At 43.3% G+C, this 24609-nt stretch overlaps 1 protein-coding gene across 5 annotated transcripts in view; it reads left to right on the top strand.

The window, feature by feature from the left end:
- The first annotated feature begins 2453 nt into the window (after nt 1–2453).
- The window catches only part of SVOP (SV2 related protein), an 83575-nt gene continuing 61419 nt past the window's right edge, over nt 2454–24609 (top strand). For all 5 annotated transcript variants that reach the window (XR_009697315.1, XR_009697316.1, XM_061169026.1 and 2 more), the window contains exons 1-2: nt 2454–2666; nt 23590–23750. Coding sequence is in view for 3 of the 5 variants with exons in the window: in XM_061169026.1 (XP_061025009.1) it covers nt 2632–2666; nt 23590–23750 (196 nt within the window). In the remaining 2 variants the exon portion in view is untranslated. The remainder of the gene's footprint in view (nt 2667–23589; nt 23751–24609) is intronic.

The raw sequence follows: 24609 nt of genomic DNA, 5'->3' as shown, positions 1-24609 counted from the left end.
GTCCATAACGTGTAAAGAACTCTTACAATTTAGTAAGAAGACACACAATTCCCCCCAAACTGTCAAGATATTTGGACAGACACTGCACAAAAAAGAGATATAAATGGCCAATAGGCACATGAAAATATGGTCAACATAATTTGTCATGAGAGAAACAAAAATTAACACCACAATGCCATACCACTATACACCTATTAGAATGGTGACAGTTAGAGAAACTATCAATACTGTGTGTTAGTGAGGATTTGGAGCAACTGGAATTCTCATACATCACTGATGGGAATGTAAAATAATACATACACTTTGGAAAGCTGGCAGTTTCCTATAAAGATAAACATAATCTTACCTCAATGACCCAGCCATTTCACTCTTCCGTATTTATTTATCCAAGAGAAATGAAAATGTAAATCTACACAAAGACTTGTACATGAATGTTCACAGCTACTTCATTCATAATAACTCCAAATTTGGAAAATCCAAAATGGTCATTAATTGATGAATAGGTAAATAAAATGTGGCATATCCATACAATAGAATATTACTCAGTGATAAGTAAGAATGCACTACTAAAACAACACAGTAACACTTATGAATCTCAAAGCCATGCTGAGTGAAAGAAGATGAGACACAAAAGAATATGTACTTTATGCTTCTGTTTATATAAATTCTAGAAAATGCAAATTAATCTATAGTAATAAAAGCAGCTTAGTGGTTGTCTGGAGCCAGAGATGAACTTTTGGGGTGATGGAAACATTCTGTATCTTGATTGTGGTGTTGTTAACACTTTTTCTTTTCAAGGGCATATGGGCTATTTATATATCTTCTTTGAAGAAATGTCTATTCATATCCTTTGCCCACGTTTAAATTGGGTTATTTGTCTTTTACTGAGTTGTAAGAGTTCTTTACATATTTTGAATGTAAATCTCTTATTAGTTATATGATTTTCAAATATTTCTCTCATTTGGTGGGTTGTCTTTTCACTTTCTCAATGGTATCATTTGCAGTATAAAAGCATTTAACTTGGATATGGTCCAATATATCTGTTTTTTGTTTTTTCTTTTGTCCCTTATGCTTTTTGATGTCATGTCTATGAAACCACTGCCTAATTCAAAGTCATAAAGACTTATTCCTGTGAGTCTTATAGTTTTATCTAAGAGTTGTATAGTTTGAAATCTTGCACTTAAAAGTATTCAAAACCTTTTAGGCATCTCTTTGTTGGATCTGGCTTACGGTTGTATGGAGTTGAGTAACCAACTGTCAAGGTTTGCTTGGGGCCCAGCACTTTCCAGGACATGGAACGTTCAGTGCTATAACTCAAGTCCTGAGCAAACCAGGGTGAGTTGGATCCATTACCAATAGACCTCCAACTTGCCAACCCTGATATAAATTATTATCCCTACTCTCTATGGCTTAAAATAGATACTGAATCTCCTCACTTGAATGAAAGATGTTTGTTTTCAGTTTACCAATCATTTACTGAGTGCTCAAAATGCAAAGCCCTGGGGTTGAGTGTAGCTAGGAATATAAAATTCCAATTTCAGTGTCCATAAATAAATTTTATTGTTCCAGGCCCTTGGGGTACATCAACAAACCTTTATGGAGCTTAAATGCTAAAGGTGGGGGGCAGACATTCTAGTGGAAGGGGGATGGGAAAGCCATTAAACAAGATGAAGAGGATTTTGAAGGCAGGGATTTGGTTTTATTAATCTTTGATTCCCCAGAACTGTAGAAATCACTCACTAATGCTTGATGAATGAATGAATGAGTAGCTTTCTCCTACTCAACATACATTTTTTTTTCTTGATTCATTTCACAAGACCTCAGCTCTGTGGGACTTCCCTGGTGGTCCAGTGGGTAAGACTCCGTGCTTCCAATGCTGGGGGCCTGGATTCCATCCCTGGTCAGGGAAGTAGATCCCGCATGCATGCCGCAACTAAGAGTCCGCATGCCACAACTAAGAAGCCCGTATGCTGCAACTAAGACCCGGCGCAGCCAAAATAAATAAATATGTAAAATAAAATAAAAGACCTCAGCTCTGTGATGACAATGTCATTTCTAACCTGTTCTCTGTCATATGCCCGGTGACTCTTACAGTGCCTGGCACACAGTCGGTGCTCAATAAACAATGCTTCAATGCATGAGTACGTATGAAATTTTTTCATTCTCTGCATTTGTTATAGCAGCCTGGGTTGCAAGAATATTATACCAGTAACAACCTTAATGAATCTCTACAAATAAACATTTAGAGAGGCGTCGTCAAGCAAAGAGTGCTCATTGGTACCTAGACAGCCATTTCACAGGCTGGTGTGCCCCACAGGCATCCCAGTAAAACACCACCAGCCACAGACAGCCTGTAAATTCCGCTAACCTGAGGGGCTCTCCCCGCCCCCTCTCCCCGCACAGCTAGCTCCACCCTCCACCTCCTCCTCTCCGCCCACTCTCGCCGCGGTATCCTGGCGGCGGCGGCTTTGTCTCTTGGGCTGGTCCCTGGCGGCTCCCTCCCCGGAACAGCTGCCACCGAGGGAGGAAGCGGCGCGGTCCAGAGCCCTAGTGCTGAAGCCCCCGAGCCCTCGTCATCCACCACCACCATGTAAGGGCCATGAAAAGGGCTCGTCCTGGCGCAGCGCGGACATGGAGGAGGACTTATTCCAGCTAAGGCAGCTGCCGTGAGTATCCTGGGGGCGAGTGAGAGGCAGACAGGTTTTCCTTTAAAAAAGGAAAACCTGCAGAGGGGCGTCTCAGCGCGGCTTCCTGAATTTAAAGGGAACTGTTTCAGAGGAGAGAATTAGGCCTGGAGGAGACAAGCCATTTTCCTACCCCATCAGCTCAGCATCTGTATCTCTGACTCAGTTCGATTTTTCAGATCCGTCGGAATCTTATGGGGACCTACCCGTGTTATGTTTTCCCTTATAATGGCTCTCAATCCTAAAGGGATTTTGAGGTCTGTGTTTTAAGAAAGCATTAGCTGCTGTTTTGAAATGCGGACTGAATTGATGAGTCCATGCAATGACATCGGTCCTTTCCAGTCCTTCTCCTGTGCTGTGAAATTCCTAATTTTCCTGCAAGGTCTTTTAGAAGGGAATGATACTGATGTTGCAAAGTGGTTTCTAAAAAGCTGGGATTCCTTCCTAGAGAGGAGGCTTCAGCAAAGTCTTGTTGTTTATGAGGTGTGTGAATGAGAGGGCTGTGCATCGTTGCTGAAACCTCTTGCCTCCTTCTGAATGAACGGCTTTTGTAACAGCTAGCTAGAGTGAGACTCACTGTCAACGGCTATCCTTGGGAACTCGGGAATACACTGCTTAGAGGATTGGAATTTTTCAGGGATGCCAAATTTGCTCTGAAAATCTTGGGGGAATACAATCAAGCAGTGGCAAGTACAGGGAGCTTGTAAAGGGGCTTACAAATTTCTCCTACCACAAGCTGATGGTGATTTGTTAAGCAAATTCCAAGAGTGTGAGATGGGGCATTAAAAAGAACATTAATGGGGGTTTTGTTTTAATTTTTAGAAGCACTAGCCATTTGGATGGTAAAACTAGACACCATTTGGAATTGTTGGAAAGGATACATTGTTGTTAGTATGGGTGTATTTTCTTGACTTAAATGTTTTTTTCTCTCTAAGCCACTGAGGAATTCTCCCAAGTGACTTTTAGCGTGACTGATACAGCTCTCTGAAGCTATAAGTACTGAAGGGTATTGTAGTGTCTGCTTCTCAGTGTAAAATTAATTTTCGTTAAAATTTTTAATTAATTAAATTTTTACTTTTAAGCTTTTATTAATTGATCCTCAAATAGCATATCTTATGTAACACAGCATTATTTCACAAATGCTAAAGGACACTCAGTTATAATATCCAAAGCCGATCTATGAATACATAAAAATGTACATATGTGAGTGCAGATATCTCAAGGAAAACATACCACATTCATTGAAAATAAATATCATGTTTAAAAACGAACCTATTATCTCTAAATAAAAAATAATTCAGAAACTAAAATATGAAATTTGGTACTCAGAATAAGAATACATATTTGAACTGCAGTTTTACTGGGATAAATTTTCAAATGCTGTCAGAGCATGTGAACTTTGCAAATTACTCAAAGATTCATGTATATTTAATCTAATATATAGACATGACACTAGAATGACAATTCCTTCCTTAATTTAAAAAAGTAAAATTAATAAGAGGTTTTTACTTAAGCTTTAAATTAATTTAGTTTTTATACTAATATATAATATAATATACTAATATAATATATACCTAGGGAAAATAAAATTCAAAAAGAAGCACACACAAAAAAAGTCTCTCTCTTCCCAAACCCCAGTGTTAAGTTTCTTGATTATTTTTCTGATTTTTATACACATAAATACATATAATATCTATTAGAGAGGCCAAATTGTGTGCTGGTTAAGAGCACTGACTCTTGAGAAGACAGACTTGGCTTCAAATCCCGACTGTGCCACTTCCTGGCTGTGTGACTTCGAGCAAGTGACTTAACCTTTCTGAGACTCAGTTTCCTTAGCCATAAAATGGGAATCATAATAGTACTTGATTCAGAGGGTTATGGGGAAGATCAAATGAGATAATGTGTGCTAAATGCCTGGCAGATACAAAGAAGTCACACATATTAACTATTATTATTATGACATCTGAAAAAGAATTTATAAAAACAAAATCTGTAGACTCCTTGTGCTGGACTCCCCCAAAATGTAATCTGCAAACCCCAAAGTACATTTGAATGATGTCAAAATTAGCCCTGAAATATGTTAACCTCCATTTATAAAAAAGAATAAAAGAAAAGGAACAGCCATGTGAATCTGAGTGGGTTACACATCACGACATAGGTGTTTTTTAAACCACACCCTATATATATTATTCACAGATTGCTGGCAACAGACTGCCTGAGAGCAATATGGGTTTTTAAAAAATCAGAGTGCCTTGTAGAAGGTGGGCAAGGGTGGACCTTAGAACAGGCTCAGTCCCACAGGAGGCCAAGTGTTAATAGATTATAAGCTGCTAGGTAGTTTACAGGGTCAGGGGAGGGGGAAGAGGGATGAGGGTGTCTAAGAAATAGTCCTTTCCTGCACTTAGAGGCACCTTCACACGGCTCTAGGATGGGTCATTTGAGACCACAAACAACCTCTGCCTTTCACCTGCTGTCCACTCAGGCACAGCACCATGTACAGGAGATTCAGAAAGCTGAGATTTTATATCTAGTTCTGCCTTATTGTGAGATCTTATGCAAGTCAGAGTTTCCTGGGTCTCTCCTGTCTAGGATGATTTCTTTTTTTTTTTTAATTTTTATTTATTTATTTAGTTAGTTAGTTAGTTTTGGCTGTGTTGGGTCTTCGTCTCTGTGCAAGGGCTTTCTCTAGTTGCGGCAAGCGGGGGCCACTCTTCATCGTGGTGCGCGGGCCTCTCACTATCGCGGCCTCTCTTGTTGCGGAGCACAGGCTCCAGACGCGCAGGCTCAGTAGTTGTGGATCACGGGCCTAATTGCTCCGCGGCACGTGGGATCCTCCCAGACCAGGGCTCGAACCCGTGCCCCCTGCATTGGCAGGCAGATTCTCAACCACTCTGCCACCAGGGAAGCCCTAGGATGATTTCTTGAAAGCAAGTTATGCAGACTACATTGATTGATTGATTGATTCATTCTTTCATTCATTCATTCATTCAGTGATTTTCCTGGGTACCATCCTAGGTCAAGGGATTCTACAACCAAATAAGATACATGGCCTTTGCCCTCAAGGAGCTCACAATCTAGAGCGTCAATGTCCAATACAGTAGCCACTAGCCACATGTGGCTATTTAAATTTAAATTATGTAATTAGTATGTGAAATAATTTTCATGTATAATACACAATATAAAATTTGACTTCTAAGTAAAATAGGTGATGTTTGAAAAATCCGTTCCTTAGTTGCATTAGCCACGTTTCAAGTGCTCAGTAGCTACATGTGGCTAGTGGCTGCTGTAGTTGCATTGTGACAGCATGGGTCCAAAACATTTCCGGAACTGCAGAAGGTTCTATTGGACAGCACTGGTTCGATGGGAGAAGCGGATGTTGAACACACAATTGCACAATAATTATGAGAATTGTTTTAAGGGCTACAAAGGACAAGTGCATGATGCAACAAGAGTAGTTCTAGATGGCGGAGGGGAGGGTCAGAGAAGGCTTCCTTGAGGAAGTGACATTGGAGCTGAACCCCCAGACATGTGTAGGAGTCAGCCAGAAAAAGAGATAGGATGGAGCATTTCAAATAGAGGGAATTGTGTGGGGGAAAAGCTCAAAATCAGGCCAGTGGAGCTTCATGAGCAAGTGGCGTGAGGGAAGAATGCAGAGGATGGCAGGGACCCGGCCACACAGGGCCCTGTAGTAAGGACAAGAAATTGGAACTTCATCCTGTGTTTGCTCAATCCACTCTCTCTCCTTTCTTACCAACCCCGTCTTTCAAGATTGAGCTTAAGTCCATCACCTCCATGAACCTTCTGACATCTCCTGGGCTTCAGCAGCAGCAGGGGTAAAAGTGTGGATTCTTGAGTCAGGCAGATCTGGGTTCAAACCCTGGCTCTGCCACTTACCATCTGGGTGGCCTTGGACTAATGACTTCATCTCCCCAAGGTTGGGTGCTCATCGGTAAATTTGGGATAATGGCGGTATCTGCATGGCAGGGCTGTTGTGAGAATGAGGGAGGTCACCACTGGGAAGCTCCCAGTACAGTGGCTGGCTCTATGTAAGGGCTTAACCAGTGGTGCTGGTGTTATTTGTCTTCCTGACTCTGGACTTGTTTCCCTTATCCTCCAGCTTGTTCAGGTAGCAAAGTACCTAGAAGCCATGGTCTCCTTATCAGAATACTAAGAAATGTCCTAATGCTAGCTAATGGAAGCACATGTCCAAACTTGAACACCTGATCTTTCCTGCACTCTGCTCCTCTTTCAGCCTCACCCATACCAGTTGATGGTAACTCTGTCCATCCCATTTGGAGTCAATTTTGACCCCTCTTTCCCTCATATTTAACTTCAATCCATCGGGAGATTCTATTGGTCCCGCCTTTAAGCTACATCTAAACTCCTACCAGGGCTTCCCTGGTGGCGCAGTGGTTGGGAATCTGCCTGCCAATGCAGGGGACATGGGTTCGAGCCCTGGTTTGGGAAGATCCCACATGCCGCGGAGCAACTAGGCCCGTGAGCCACAACTACTGAGCCTGTGTGTCTGGAGCCTGTGCTCCGCAACAAGAGAGGCTGCGATAGTGAGAGGCCCGCGCACCACGATGAAGAGTGGCCCCCGCTTGCCGCAACTAGAGAAAGCCCTTGCACAGAAACGAAGACCCAACACAGCCATAAATAAATAATAAATTTAAACTCCTGCCACTTCTCTGCACCTCTACTGCTAGTCCTTGGTTCAAGTCCCCATCATCTCTCACCTGGGTTGATTCCAATGGTCATCTTGCTGGTCTTCCTGCTCCTTCCCTTGTCTCCCTATGGCCCATTCTCAACACAGCAGCCAGAGGGATTCTTTAAAAGTCAGGTCACATCCCTCCTCTGTTCACAACCCTCCAGGGCTCCCATCTGACCTTGTCTCTTCTACTCTCCCACCCCCTCATGCAGCCATTCCGTCTCCTTGTTTTGCCTCAAACACACCAGGTAGGCTTCTGCCCCAGGACCCACTGTTCTCTCTGCCTAGAAAGCTCTTCTGCAAAGTATCTGCTTCACCTTTGTCAAGTCTCAAATGCCACCATCTCACCAAAGCCTACCCAGACCACCTCCTTAAAATTTGCAGCCCTCTCTCACAGCCATTAGGATGGCAACTACCAAAAATAAATAAAAATAACAAGTGTTGGTGAGGATGTGGAGAAATTGGAATTCTTACACACTGACTGTTGGTGAGAGTCACAAATGGTACAGCCTCCATGGAAAACAGTACGGTGGTTCCTCAAAAAATTAAAAATAGAATTACCATATGACCCAGCAATTCCACTTCTGGGTATATACCCACAAAAGAATTGAAAGCAGAGTACTGAGGAGATATTTGTACAGCCAATGTCATAGCAGCATTATTTGCAATAGCCAAAAGGTGGAAGCAACCCAAGTGTCCCTTCATGGATGGGTGGATAAACAAATGTGGTCTATCCGTACAGTGGAATATTGTTTAGTCTTAAAAAGGAAGGAAATGCTGACACATGCTACAACATGGATAAACCTGGAGGACATTATGCTAAGTGAAATAAGCCAGACACCAAAGGACAACTGGTGTATGATTCCACTATATGAGGTTCCTAAAGTAATCAAATTCATAGAGACATAAAGTAGAATGGCAGTTGCCAGAGGCTGGGGAAGTAGAGTAGGGGGATCTGTGTAGTGGGTACAGAGTTTCAGTTTTACAAGAGGAAAAGAGCTCTGTGGATGGACAGTGGTAATTGTTGTACAACATTGTGAATATAGTTAATACCACTGAACTGTACTCTTTAAAAAAATGGTTAAAATGATAAATGTTATCTTATGTGTATTTTACCATATTTGAAAAAAATTGCAGCCCGTTTCCCCCATCTTCCAGACCGTGTTCAGCTTTTTCTTTTTTTATAGCACTTATCACCTACTAACATACCATGTAATTTGCTTACTTATTGTTTAGTGTCTGTCTTTACTTACTAGTATGAAAACTTCACACACGGCAGGGGTCTAATGTATCCCAAGAACGTGGGGCATTGCCTAGATTCCATCTGATACTGGATTTCAGTATAGACCAGGCCAAAGGATTAAATAAAAACTGTATGAATGAAAAAATCAGAAAAATCTGTCCATCAGCGTAATCATCCTCCTTGACAGTGGGGGCCACCATTATTAAGTTTTAGCAGCTAAAGCACTGAGTCCCCATGGAAAGATCACACATAGCCTTGTTTCATCCTATTTGCCATTCTGCTTCCCCATCCCTTTCCATTAAATCAGGGAGGTTGCGAGAATGCAGTTTGACTTACTGATTACATGACTACGTTCTTGAAATTGTCCCAGGCAAGTTCTTTCTGCCCATAAGGATTCATTCTTGGTTCTAGAGAAGGAACTGGAAGCAGGTTTTGTTTGCTCTAAATGAGGAGACTGGTGTACAGAGACAGGAGCAGAGTAGGCGGCTAAGGCCCACGTGGGACTTCGTGTTGGCTCCCATCCCCCTGAGGCTCATCGGGGCAAAAGGAAAGGATTCCTGGCCAAGGAGGAGAGATGGAGTTTCACTGTCACCCACCTCAGGCAAAAAGTAGAGAGTTATTGTAATAGCCTAGGAATCCTCAAGGTTAACCCACCACAGGCTTTTAAAACCTCAAGCTCCATACAACTCAGTAACAAAAAACCAAACAACCCAATCGAAAAATGGGCAGAAGACCTAAACAGACATTCCTCCAAAGAAGACATACAGATGGCCAATAGGCACATGAAAAGATGCTCAGCATTGCTAATTAGTAGAGAAATGCAAATCAAAACTACAATGAGGGGACTTCCCTGGCAGTCCAGTGGTTAAGACTCCGAGCTTCCAATACAGGGGGCGTGGGTTCGATCCCTAGTCGGGGAACTAAGATCCCACATGCTGAGCAGCAAAATAAATAAATAAATAAAAATAAAGATAATACTAAGTTTCTTAGAACAAAACAAAAAAACTACAATGAGGTATCACTTCACACGGTCAGAATGGCCATCATCAAAAAGTCTCCAAATAACAAATGCTGGAGAGGGTGTGGAGAAAAGAGAACCCTCCTACATTGTTGGTAGGAATATACATTGGTGCAGCAACTATGGAGAACAGTATGGAGGTTCCTTAAAAAACTAAAAATAGAGTTACCATATGATCCTGCAATCCCACTCCTGGGCATACACCCAGAGAAAAACATAATTCGAAAAGATACATGCACCCCAGTGTTCATAGCAGCACTATTTACAATAGCCAAGACATGGAAACAACTTAAGTGTCCATCGATAGATGAATGGATAAAGAAGATGTGGTGTATATATACAAATTGGAATATTACTCAGGCATTAAAAAGGAATGAAATAATGCCATTTGCAGCAAGGTGGATGGACCTAGAGATTATCATACTAAGCGAAGTAAGTCAGAAGGAGAAAGACAAATACCATATAATATCACTTATATGTGGATTCTAAAATATGATAGAAATGAACTTATTTGCAAAACAAAAACAGACTCAGAGACATAGAAAACAAACTTACAGTTACCAAAGGGGAAAGGGAGTGGGGGAGGCATAAATTAGGAGTTTGGGATTAGCAGATACACACTACTATATATGAAATAGATAAACAAGGTCCTACTGTATAGCACAGGGAACTATATTCAATGTCCTGTAGTAAACTGTAATGGAAAAAATATGAAAAAGAATATGTATATATATGTATAACTGAATCACTTTGCTGTACACCAGAAACTAACATAACATTGTAAATCAACTATACTTCAATTAAAAAAAAAAAAACAAAAAACAACTCTCAGGCTCAAAGCTGCTCACACCTCATCGTTTCAAACACATGCCAGCCAGCTTCACCTCTAGGGAATATGTGTTTCAGTGACTTAAGAGGAACAGTCTGGAGGCCAAAGAAAGAAAATCTCCTTGCAAAGAGGCCATTGCTTAGGTGGTCTTAGGCTTTAGAGTGGGTTGTTCAAGGGCCTACTGACCCTGACAGTGGCTTTACAGCCCAGCCAAGCTCTTCTCTGGGCTGTCTAAAAGAATAACAGATCTGAATGTGAATCATCATGTGATCTTGGGCAATTCATTTAACTTCCCTGAGACATAAGAAGGTGCCTGGGCCACCTTCAAGGGCATTTGTGGCTTTTTTAAAAAATATTTATTTATTTTATTTTATTTTGGCTGCACCTGGTCTTAGTTGCAGCACATGGGATCTTCGTTGAGGCATGCGGACTTCTTAGTTGTGGCATGCATGCAGGATCTAGTTCCCCGACCAGGGATCAAACCCGGGCCCCCTGCATTGGGAGCGTGGAGTCTTACCCACTGGACCACCAGGGAAGTCCCCATTTTTGGCTTTAAAAGACTGTGATCCTAAGCTCTCTAGATGGATGTGCCTGGTACCATCTGGCTTATGTTGATTATTCTGGTGTCAGTATTAAGAGCATCTCTTTCTTAAACATGGGGTTTTTAACCTCGACGCTATTCACATTTTAGACCAGATGACACTTTGTCATGAGGGGCTGTCCTAGACATTATAGGATGTTTAGCAGCAACCCTGGCCTCTACCCACAGGATGTCACAACCACCAACGGCCCCTCCAAGTTGTGACAATCAAAACTGTCTCCAGACATTGCCGGTATCACCTGGGAGACTGAATGGCTGCCCCATTGAGAACCACTGCTTGTTGAATGAAGGAGTGAATAAATAAGTTGCAAAGACAAACTGCCTGGAAAGTTGTCCCCCAGGCTTTCAGTTCCCCCAGTTAGAAGTTACCCATCCCCACACTGAGGCCACATCACAGAATGATTAAGTGTGTGGGCTCTCTGCTCAAGTAGACCTGGATTTGAATTCTGACTTTCCTGCTGACTTGGAAGGTAACCTTGGGCAAGTTACTTTTCTTCTCCGGGCCTCAGTTTCATCATCTGTAAAGTGGGGATAGTAATAGCGTCCACCTCACAGGGCATAAGGCTCATAAAATACTTAGTGGAGCTCCCAGCACATGGTGAGGGCTTAACAAATTTTAACTATTTTTTTATATATATATAAATTTATTTATTTATTTATTTTTGGCTGTGTTAGGTCTTCGTTTCTGTGCGAGGGCTTTCTCCAGTTGCGGCGAGCGGGGGCCATTCTTCATCGCGGTGCGCGGGCCTCTCACTGTCGCGGCCTCTCCCGTTGCGGAGCACAGGCTGCAGACGCGCAGGCTCAGTAGTTGTGGCTCACGGGCTTAGTTGCTCCGCAGCATGTGGGATCTTCCCAGACCAGGGCTCGAACCCGTGTCTGCTGCATTGGCAGGCAGATTCTTAACCACTGCACCACCAGGGAAGCCCTTAACTATTATTTATTTGTGTTCATTGCCTGTTGTCTAGAATATAAGCTATTGGTCCATTATCCAGGGAACAAGCTCAATGCTATTCAGGTCAATGGGGCGTGGCAGGAAAATACAAAAAAATAAAATCCACAGAGAACTATAGTTTCCATTAATTATAGACTTCTAGGCATTCAGGAACGGAAAGGACCTTAAAAGTCATCACTCCAACCCCTTATACCTCATATTCTCAATTCCACGCAAGAGGGGATCCGAGTAGTGGCTTCTAAACATCTGTGGCCACCATCAACATCTTATTAAAATTCAGATTCCTGGGCCCTGCTCTGCAGAGATGCAAAAGCTTTAGGTCTGGAGAATGGCCAGGAATCGGCATTGTAATTGGTTCCCTAGGGGGTACTCTTGTCCTCAGAGAAGCATCTGCTAATCTGCTACTGGTTAAGATCATGGGTTCTGGAGCTACTCAGGCCAGGAACCTAGGATACTATATACACTGTAGGGGACTTGGACCAGAACCTCAGTTTACTTGTCTATAAACTGGGGATATTAATAACACCTCCCTCATAGGGTTGCTGAAGAGATTATATAAGATATACATAAGCTAGGGACTTCCCTGGTGGTCCAGTGGTTATGACTCCATGCTTCCAATGGAGGTGGCGTGGGTTCGATCCCTGGTCGGGGAACTGAGGTCCCACATGCCATGGAGCGGCGGCCAAAAAATAAACAACAGCAATGTGATTAAACCAGCCAAGATGACTAAATATAATGCCACAAAAACTCAAAAAAAAGATATATATGCTATCTGTATATTTACTGTATATAAGTATATATAGCATTTAGGCTTGCCCTTGGCATGCTGAGTGTTACGTATTAAACATCATTACTCCTGAGTCCATACACGTGGACACCTGCCTCTCCTAGACCACCTTTCGTGAAGGGGAGCCCACTACCATCTAAAGCAGCCTTTTTCATCTCTGGACTTCTCTCCCTGAGAAGCCTCCTTATATTGAGTTGAAATCTGTTTCCCTCTTTATATCCAGCAGTTCAAGCTCTATCCTCAGGGTCCAACTTGAACACACACCTTCTTTCACATACCAGAAGTTCAAATATTGGAAGACAGAGGTTCAGCCCCTGAGAAGACTCTAACCAAATCAGACAGATGAGCGAGTCCCCAGGTCTTATCCTGAAGGAGACAAAGCAAGTCCATTTGCCAGTGACCCTGGCAGTTTCTGCTGCTGCAGGTCCACAGCATCTAACCCCATTTGTCAGTAGGTTTCAGATTCCAAAGAGGTCCCAGTGTGATGTAGCTGAGTACCTGGGATGGAGCTGAGGGGAGCTGGTCATCAGTTTTGTTGACTGAGTTCCCCAAACATGAGGACACTTGTTATAACTCGGCCCTTTGCTGGTTAGCTTTGCAGATGGGCCTCCCTGTGTGGCTGTTTTCCTCTACTGATTGGAAGAATGGGGGGTTGGGGTGGGGAGGATGAATAATAAAAGCTTCAGCACCCCACTGCCCACCCACCCTGCTGTACCCCCTGGTCCAAGCCACCATCACTTCTCACTCAGCTGACCACACAGTCTCCCTGCTTTCTCTCCCCATCTTTGTGTGTTAATCATGCTTTTTATTTTCTATATTCTGATGTTTTGACATCTTAGGGCCTCAAAGATCCTGGAGGGCACTCCCCTTCCAGGGTTAATCAGTAAATAACTCACCTGCCAGTGTACTTTCTGTGTGCAAACCAAGCAATCCAGAGCCATTAATCCACCTGCCCTAATCACTCCAGAGCCAAATACCAGACAACTGGAGACAGTCCCTATGTTCAGAGCCTGGAGAAATTACTCAGACTAGCCAATCCTCAGCCTGGTGACCCTGCCTCACCTGTTCCTTCCTATGTAAACCACAGTAAAGACTCTGGCCCACATTTTCCCCTCACTCTTGCCTCATTATTGACCCTGGTGCTTTCCCATTTGGCTCCCCAGGTGTGGTGTACCCCCTCTTCTTGGAATCTGTGAGTATAACAGAGTCTAATCTTTTCAAAGGCAGTTGTCTCCTGATCTGTTTGCCTTGCCACACCTAAATAATAATAAAACCTATATTTTAGGGACTTCCCTGGTGGTGCAGTGGTTAAAACTGTGCCCTTCCAATGCAGGGGGCGCGGGTTCGATCACTGGTCAGAGAACTAAGATCCCACATGCTGCGGGGCCAATAAATAAATAAATATAAGTGTGACAAAAAATTTTTTTAAAAACCTATATTTTAAAACAGTCTCCCCAATCTGTTCCTCCTCTTGTAGAAAAATGTGCCTGAATGATCTTCCCTAAATCAACTCTGATCATCTTCCACTGTGTCACCCCTACTTGAAACCTTTCAATGGCATCCCATTGGTCTTAGGATAACATGAAAAATCCTCCCTGTGGTCTCCAGAGCTCTGTATAATTCAGCCTATTTTCTCTGACCTCTACTCCTTGGTCCTACCTCTGGGTCTTTGCACTGGCTGTTCTCTCTCCTCCTCCCCTGTCTGTGTGGGACTCTCCTGGTCCTCAGACCTCAGGGAAGTCTATCCTGACTACTCTTACCTCCAATCATTCTTTATCTTGGCACCCTGTCTGTTTCCCTCTCAAGATTCATTCATTTGCAAATGTATAATGATTTCTTGTTTACTAGTACATTAACCGTCTTCCCAGCTAGGGCATCTACTTCAGGAGGGCAGGTGTATTTTATCTCCTATTGTATCCCAGCCTTCAGCACATAGTCAGCACTCAATAAACTTATTAAAATACTGAAGGATGATGGTGCCAGGCTCTTTGAGATGTTCTATTAACTCCTTTAGTCTCCATGGCAACCCTGTGAGATAGGAATTACCACCTCCCTTCTACCAGCAGGAAACTGAGACCCAGAGAAGTAAAGTAACCTAACCTCATAGCTACTGAATGGGGTGGGCAGGGGATTCACACCCAAATCAGTCTGTTTGCAGAGTTGGGCTCTTCTTTCTATGACAATCCCCCTCTCTTCAGACATTAAATGCTACCCTGTAATAGTCACACTTAGGTATAAGCTTCCTTTTCAGTCTGATAGATTCACGAACTCAGGGGATAAATAACCAGAAGCTGAGATGAAAAGAAATCAAGTCTTTACCCTAATCAAGTCTCAGACCCTAATTTAAGGTACTGAGGTGAATTACATGATGGTACAAGTGAGATCTTTGGGTTGACAGCTATTTCCTCAAGCTCTTATCTTCTTTCAATAGCAAAATTATGTAAAACAAATGTTCCCTGCTATTTTGGTAAATTATATGCTATATATACACAACAAGTGCCAAGAAATGAGCCAGCTTGTTTCGAAGCCCTCATCTATTTAACATATGCCACTGCTATTTTCTTTTTCTGTCATATTACTTTTTTTTTTCCCTTGGGAAATCTTGGCTCATGGAGCTGATAACTGCTTTCAGGAACCCAGCCGATTCAAAATGTAGTCTGGCTTTCTGAGTATAATTTAATGTCAGAGGTCTCTCTTTACTTTCGTCTTAAAACAAGTTCTAATAAATAAAGGGCCCTGGCTTCTAGTGAATTGCCAGAGAAGGAATGTGAACACATCCTGGTTTAAAACTCCAGGGAGCTAAGCCATTTTCTCAAAGTCGAATTTCACAAAGGTCAGTGTACTCCACGCTCAAGGCAGAAAGGTGACTTGAACCAAGCTGGGTTAGAGGAAAGCCAATATTGACACCATGCTCCTCTGTTTCCCGTTCATCAATCTCAGTTAATCTTCACGGCGGTCCTGCAAGCCTGTCCTCATCCCATTTCACAGCCGAACGAGTCTGTAACATGCTTAGCTGATGTTACAAGATCAACAAGAGCTCTGTGAATAGTCGCTATTGTGATTTATATTGATTATTTAACTAATAGATGTGCAGGTTAAAAAATTTACATATTGCAGCGGGATCCAAAATGAAAAGTTAAAAAAAAATTTCTTTCCCTTAAAACTCCCCGTTCCCATCCAATCCTCCTTCCCAGAAGCAACCAGTCTTAGGCTTCTTAAGTATCCTTCCAGAATGTTCGACTGTAGAAGGAAAAATATTCTTGAGCCCACTTGAACATGCACACAAATTCCCTAGGGACCTGGTTAAAATGCAGATGCTGATTCAGTAGATCTGGGTCAGGGCCCGAGACTCAGCATTTCTACCACATCCCTAGGGGAGGCTGGGGCCTCTAGTTCGAGACCACACTTAAGTCTTAGTACTGAGGACCTAGATCACGGGACCATAGTCTAGCACATTTAATAAGGAGCCCCAGCGGGAATTCCCTGGTGGTCCAGTGATTAGGACACAGGACTCTCACTGCCGGGAGCACAGGTTTGATACCCGGCTGGGGAACTAAGATCCCGCAAGCTGCATGGTGCAGCCAAAAAAAAAAAAATGAGCCCCAGCAATCTTTTCCTGCTGGTTCTTGCAACCAACATGTGTGTGTGTGTGTGTGTGTGTGTGTGTGTTTATTGCGTTAAAATATACACAATAAAATTTACCATTTCAACAATTTAAATTGTACAGTTAGTGGTATGAATTACATTCATAATGTTGTGTTACCTTTCCTGCCATCCAGCTCCAGAATTTTCTTATCTTTCGCAACTGAAACTCTGTACCCGTTAAACACTAACTCCCCATTCCCCTCCGCACCACCCCCCATCACCTGGTGACCACTGTTGTACTTTCTCTCTCTGTGAATTTGACTATTCTAGGCCCTCTCAGATAGGTGGACTCATACAATAGTTGTCCTTTCGTGTTGGGCTTATTTCATTTAGCACTATGTCTTCAAAGTACATCCACGTTGTAGCACGGGTCAGAATTTCCATCCTTTTTAAGACTGAATAATATTCCATTGTATGGATAGACCACACTTTGTTTCTCCATTCATCCACTGATGACCACTTAAGTTGTTTCCACCTTCGGCTAATGTGGTACAGATCAATATAAATAAAACTTTTTTTTAACATTTTCTTTAGTGGATGTGCCATCATCTATCTAATTACTCCTTTCCTGAAGATGGTTTCTGGTTTGGTATCACCGCAGCAAAGCTGCAAAGAGTGTGCTAGCACCGGAAGAGAATACAGCAGAGTGGCTGGGAGCAGGGACACTGAAATCCGATGGCTTTGCCAAAGCCTAGACGCTTACTGTGTGACCTTGGGCAAGCTGCCAGCCCCTCTGTGCTTGAGCGTCCTCATCTGTAAAAAGGGGACAATGAAAGTGGGAATAAATAAGATAGTTGATGCACAGTGCAAACACTAGACTTGACACACGCAAGCTAACAATCCACATCTGCCGTTATTTGTAGGGTAACTCGTTGCCTGCTGTGCCTGTCCCCACAATGAACTGCCAGCAGAACGCATTCTGGGTGGGAGCTCAAAGCACTGAAAAATTTGAAAGATAACACAGATTACCTTCCCAAAAGGTTGCGGTGGTCGCTATTAGTCACAGAAGGAAGCACAGAGCCTTGGACGGTCGTGGAGGAGAGGATGTGATGAGAGGGAGAGTGTCAGGCCACATAGCCATCTCCTTCTGTGACGTTACCTGCAGAGTCAAGGGCGAGCCATGGGCCTTCCCCTCACCCCTGAAAAGGCATTGATAATGCACATAAATGTTCATTTCCTTACTGCGCTTAATAATTCTCGACATTTCTATCTTCTACAAATACCTTGGGGGACTGTTTATGTTTTTGATTTGGGAGGTTGCTTCCTGGGGACAGGGTGTCCTACTCCTTTGTTGTTCCCTCCCTGGAACCCACTTCGCACCACCCCTTGGTGGCTTGCAGAGTTGAAATGTCACCCTCCGCCCCCGCTAGCCTCTCACTGCATCAGGTTCGTTTTATTTGCAGCTTTTCTCACAATGTGCAGGAATATCTATGTAGTAATATATACATCCACATGTATTATATTTAAATACATATTTATTTATATTTACAAATATATTTAGAAACATTAATTTATATATTGATCTATAAATATATAAAATAATGTATAAATATTATATATAAATTTATAACTATATACAAATATATAATTATATACATATGTAATTATTTATATATAAAATTACAAAATACATGTGGATATATACATAAAATTTTTTATTGAGGTATAGTTGATTTACAATATTATGTTGGTTTCAGGTGTACAACATAGTGATTCACAACTTTTAAAGATTAGACCCCATTTATATTATTATAAAATATTGGCTGTATTCCCTGTGCTGTATAATATATCCTTGTTGCTTATTTATTTTATACATAGTAGTTTATATCTCAATCCCATAACCCTGTCTTGTCCCTACTCCCTTCCCTCTCCCCACTGGTAACCACTTGTTTGTTCTCTATATCCATAGGTCTGTTTCTTTTTTGTTACATTCACTAGTTTGTTTCATCTTTTAGATTCCACATATAAGTGATAACATATAGTATTTGTCTTTCTCTGTCAGACTTATTTCACTAAGAAGTAATAATATCCATGGTAGTGCTAAGGGTTGAGGGTTTGGGGCTTTTGGGGGGAGGGGGAATGGCAAAATACACATAAGATAAAATTTACCATTTTAACTATTTTTAAGAGTACAGATCTGTGGTATTAAGTACTTCACGTTGTTGTGCAACCATCACTACCATCCATCTACAGAAAGTTTTCATCTTCCCAAGCTGAAACTCTGTACCTATTAAACACTAAGACCCCATTCCTTCCTCTCCCAGCCCCTGATAACCACCATTCTACTTTCTGTCTCTGAATTTGACTACTCTAAGTATCTTATATAAGTGGAATCATGCAGTATTTGTCTTTTGGGGACTGGCATATTTCACTTAGCATAATGTCTTCAAGGTTCATCCATATTATAGCATGTGTCAGAATTTCCTTCCTTTTTTGTTTTTGCTTTTTGTTTGTTTTTTGGCTGTGCAGCTTGTGGGATTTCAGTTCCCTCACCAGGGATTGAACCCGGGCCCTTGACAGTGAAAGCACGGAGACCTAACCACTGGACCGCCAGGGAATTCCCCTTTCCCTTCCTTTTTGAAACTGAATAATATTCCATTTTATGTATAGACTGTATTTCGCTTGTCCACTCATCCACTGATGGACACCTAGGTTGTTTTCACCTTTGGGCTATCGTGAATAGTGCTGCTGTGAACATGGACGTACATTCACAGTGTTGTACAACCTTCACCTCTACCTAATTCCAGAACATTTTCATCACCCCAAAAGGAAATTCTGTACCCATTAGGCAGTCACTCCCCATCCCTCTTTCCCCAGCCCCTGGCAACCACTGATCTGCTTTCTGTCTCTATGAAGTTGCTTCACATAAATGGAATCATACATGTGTGACTCTCTGTGTCTGGCTTCTTTCACTCAGCATCGTGTTTCAAGGTTCATCTGTGTTGTAGCTTGTGACAGTGATTTGAGGACTTTTTACAGTAGTTGTGCTGGAGGCTGCTCACAGCTCTAGTGAGCAGATTGTTAAATATTCAGAACATCTCAGAGCCTGTTATTTAACCACTGAGAGCTTAAAATTGGTCCCAGTGGGAGTATTTACCCCACAGATATTGGCAAATGCTACACATCAGTATGGTTTGGGGGGTTTGAGACTCAGTTTGTAGGCACTGGCTTCAGAGCGTCCCCATAATCCCCATCAGCATCCCTCCAAAGCTACCCCCAAATAAATTTTGGGGTGGCCAAAAACTTCGTTCGGGTTTTCCATCATTTCACGGACAAACCCGAACGAACTTTTTGGCCAACCCAATACATACTCTGAATAAAATGGTGCTCTTGCTGTAAAAGTGTTGCTTAAATGAAGCCCCAGATTCCAACTTCATGCCAGATATCTAAGCCTAAGGCAGTCTGTCTCCTGGCCTTTGCTCCCAGGTGACACCTGCCTTCCAGCTGCAAAGGACGCCCCAGCTCTGGACTGCAGGGATGTTTGTCTGAGTCCTGTGCCACAGGGGTTCTGGGCCTCTCGGGTGAGGAGGGTAAGCTGCAGGCACCCAGCTCAGCCAACAGAGTAGGAGCCTCCGCCCCTCAGCACTAGGGGTGGGGAAGGTGGGGTGGGCAGAATTGTTTGCCTGCCTCTGATGCGCTAATTCGGTCACTGGATCAGCCAGAGCAGCTCCACCTGGGAACGTGCTGGAAATGCAAAATCTCAGTCTCCAACCGAGACTTTCTGAGTCAGACGCTCTTGGAGTGGGGCCCCAACTTCTGTGTTGTGACCAGCCCCACAGGGATTTTGAGGCTCCATCCAGCTCAAGAACCCCTGCACAAATGTGACAACCTGAAGAGCTGTCAGCCAGGCTGGAATCGAGCTGTGCCTTTCGATCCCTGCTCCAGGTCACATCATTATCCACTGTTTGGCAAGCCCACCCACACAGGGCAGCTGAGTTCGGGCTTCACATTCATTCCCCAGACACAGGTGAACGCCCGCGAGAGGCACTGATGCTTAGTGATTAGGACCCAGGGCTCTAATACCAAAGACATCCAGGCTGAAGCCTCAGTTCTTTCAAGCTGTGTGACCTCAGGCAAGTGTCTTAACCTCTCTGAGCATTTGTTTTCTCATCTGTACAATGGGGATAATACCATAAACTAATTCATAGGTTGATCATCAGGGTAACTAACAGGAGATAATGTAAAAGGCACAGCTCTTAGCATTTAGTAAGTGCTCAATAAATAGCTGTATGGTTGGAGGGCTATTATTTGTAGCAGATACCCTTGGTGCCTGTCGCAGATTCCCTTTACCAGATTGATCATCCCCCAGCTGCTGCCAATCATGGGTGCTCACAGCTCACAGCTGCAGTCATCTCTGGAGGGTTTCCCTTGACTGAGGGGAGCCACTTCACCTGGGGATACCTGGGAAGTTATGCCTTCCCTCCCTGGGGTGGCATGACCAGTGATTGACTGATTCGAGCCCAGCCCCCAGACCTCTGGGTGGGACAATCTCCAAGGTACAATTTCACACTCCAGAGCTCCCTGTGGGATCACATTTCATACAATGGAACATTATTCAGCCTTTAAAAAGGATGGAAATTCTGACACATGTAACAACATGAATGAACCTTGAAGATGTTATGCTAAGTGAAATAAGCCAATCACGAAAAGACAACTACTGTATGATTCCACTTATGTGGGGTCCCTACAGTAGTCAAATTCATAGAGGCAAAAAGTAGAATGGTGCTTGCCAGGGGCTGGTGGGGAAAGGGGATTGGAAGTTAGTGTTTAGTGGGTACAGAGTTTCAGTTTGGGAAGATGAAAAAGTTCTGGAAATGGACAGTGGTGATGGTTGCACAATATTGTAAATGTATTTAATGCCACAGAACTCTACATTTAAACAGGGTTACAACGTTGAATTTAATGTTATGTGTATTTTACCACAGTTGAAAAAAAGAGAATCCCATTTTAGGCTCTGCTTCTAAGGAATTCGACCTATGACAAAACTATTACACCTAATTTATAGCAAGGTAAACTGAGGCTCCGAGTGACTATAGGTATATCTTATGCTGTGGGGATGGTAATGGTCACCACCTCTCAGGGTTATTGTGAGGGTGAAGTAAAATAACGATGCCTGTAAAGAGCACTGATCAAGGAAGAGTATTAACGATGAAAATGTGAGAGATGGAGACTGGAAAAGAGACATGGTGGCTTCAACTGAATTATGGTCAAAAGTTGGCAATTTCATACGGTTCAACCTATTAGTAGTGTCTAGTCTTTAAGCTGGACAGCAGAATCAAAGACATTTCTCTCATTGTTATCTATTCAATCTTATATTTTTTAAATATTTCAAAATAAAAGATTTTGGATGGGGGGAATGGAGTAAATGGGGAGTAATGGAAGGGTTTGAATGGTATCCTGTCTTTGGCCAGAAACACAAGGCTTTGATCAGACAGACCTGGGGGTGAACCCTGGCTCCATGCCTCTTTAGCTCTGTGACCAGGGGTAAGTCCTGTGACTTCTGGGGCCTCAGTTTTCTTGTCTGTAAAATGGTGATAATAATACCAACCTCATAGAGCTGTCGTGCAGAACAAGTGCATGGAAAGCAACACCTAGAACGAGGCACAGATGCTGCTAGACGGTGGTGGGCGTGGTGGAGATTGCAGTGGTGGTGGTGGATGGGATGGAGTGTTTGCTCCAAGCTTCAATCCCAGCCGATCCGCCTGCAAACCCTGTGCTCTATGCTCTGCCGCGTATTTCCAACCCAAGATGAGATTGACAGCTGGAGCTTTCCAAGCCCAGCCTTGCCATCAAATGGAGTTTCAGGTATTTACAAAATTGCCGTGATTTCATCTGTCTTTTCTCCAAATTCACAAGCAGGGAATGTTCCCCAGGCTTCTGGAATCTGAAGATTTACCCTTTCTATGCCAGAGTACCAGTTATTCTTGGTGAAATGTATGGAATAATGCAATAATTAATTGATGATGATGATGTTGATAGCAATATTTTTTACGTAGAAATTTGTCCATTTTTACCTTTTAAAAACGTTGCCCAGATTTGCCCTCCCGTCCCTCATCAGCCCTCGGCCCTTCATGCCCATGTCATCGCAGACTCCTTTTTTCAAAGCTCTGGGAGAAATGGGCATTACTCATTCCATAGGACTCTCTCCTGGGAGGGTAGGGACTCATCTCTCCTGTTACTGCTGTCACCCTGAAACCCACCACAGGGCTGGCAGAGAGCAGGAGTTTTGTGTTTGGGGGTGAGGAAGTTGGAGGAGACACGTATTTTTGCCTCTGAGTCCCAGATTAAGAAGTTGCTGCTCAGAGAAGTCAAGGAAGTCAAGAAGTCCCAGAGTAACAAGAAGCAGCACAGTGTGAAGGAATGTATTGTGTTGAGAGTGGAGTCCATGGGGTCTCAAACTCAAATGCCTACAGGGCCAGACAAAGGGGACAAAGTGCCAAGTGAGTGGAACACAGAGCAAGTGTAAAGATAAGTGGCAGGAGACTGTCAGGGCTGGAGGTTATTTGGAGAACACGAGACTGTGGTCACCTGTGCATCGTGTGTCCCATCTACAGGGGATACACTGCCCTGGTCTAGCCACGTTGGTCCCTTATTAGAATGTGTGCCCCAGGTGGGCAGATATTCTACTTTTGAAAGAGATGTCAGGAATCTGGATTTTTATGTGAATTCTCCTAATTTTAAAACATTGGCATCCACTTTAAATTAAAAAAAAAAATACTGTGTGGGCAACTTTTGGTGGGCATAATGTAACCCTTAGGTGACCAAATTGTTACTTCCATTAGATATAGATAGAGGAACGTAAGTTCCGAAACACATGTACTTCCAACCAGTTTTTAGGTCTAGCGCAAGGATATCCTCATTCACATAACTTACCATGTGAACAGGGCTCCCCCTGGAGTTGTGCAGTGCCCAACCCATCCAACTGTACTAGGCAGCCCTTAAAGTTGTCACCCTCCCCACAGTCCAACTCAACAGAAATGCCCACCCCCACCTCTCCTCCACCCATTCAACTCTCTAGACCATGAGAGAAAGCTTGTCACCTGTCTTGGACACAACAGCTATACTGCAAGGCCATTGAGGAGGAGTTCTAGCCATCATGACCAGATTTGCTCTGTCCTCTAGGGTGGTGAAATTCCGTCGCACAGGCGAGAGTGCGAGGTCAGAGGACGACACGGCTTCGGGAGAGCATGAGGTCCAGATTGAAGGGGTCCGTGCAGGCCTAGAGGCCGTCGAGCTGGATGATGGGGCAGCTGTGCCTAAGGAGTTTGCCAATCCCACCGACGGTGAGGGGACCCTGCAGTCGGGGCATCGGCCCAGACTACAGTCAGGGGCTCTGAGGCACCAGGGTTGCCTCTCCAGGTGGTATGCTCAGAGGGATCTTGTGAAGGGGCAGGTAGGAGGGCCTGGAGGCCAGGGGTGACACTGGAAGTGTGGGGCTGGACCTACATGGCTTTCTTCAGCAGGCAAGGTTATATCATAATCCCTGACAGTCAACAACATTGACTAACACTTGGCTGAGGATGGCAGCCACAATGATGATGATGATGGTGATAGAGATGATAATGATGATGATGATGAGATGATGATGGTGATGGTGATGGTAATGATGATGGTGATGGTGATGGTGATGGAGATGATAATGATGTTGATGATGAGATGGTGATGGTGATGATGATGGTGATGGTGATAATGAGGGTGGTGGAGGTGGTGATGGTGATGATGGTGATGATGATGAGATGATGATGGTGATGGTGATGGTAATGATGATGGTGATGGTGATGGTAATGATGATGGTGATGGTGATGGTGATGGAGATGATAATGATGTTGATGATGAGATGGTGATGGTGATGATGATGGTGATGGTGATAATGAGGGTGGTGGAGGTGGTGATGGTGATGATGGTGATGATGATGAGATGATGGTGATGATGATGATGATGATGCTAGAGATGATGATGGTGCTGATGATAATGTAATGATGGTGGTGGCAATGGTGATTGTGAAGATGACAGTAGTGATTAGAGCAGCAGACACAGGCTGAGGATTTACTCTGTGCCAGGCACTGTTCTAAGCACTTTACACATATTACCCATTTAATCTTCACAACAGTTCCAATTGGAAGTATTACGATTATCTTTCCC

Source organism: Eubalaena glacialis, chromosome 15 (assembly GCF_028564815.1).
Source record: "Eubalaena glacialis isolate mEubGla1 chromosome 15, mEubGla1.1.hap2.+ XY, whole genome shotgun sequence".
NCBI classification, from domain to species: Eukaryota; Metazoa; Chordata; class Mammalia; order Artiodactyla; family Balaenidae; genus Eubalaena; species Eubalaena glacialis.
The sequence above is the reverse complement of the archived record's forward strand: the minus strand, read 5'-3'. Positions and strand labels throughout refer to the sequence as shown.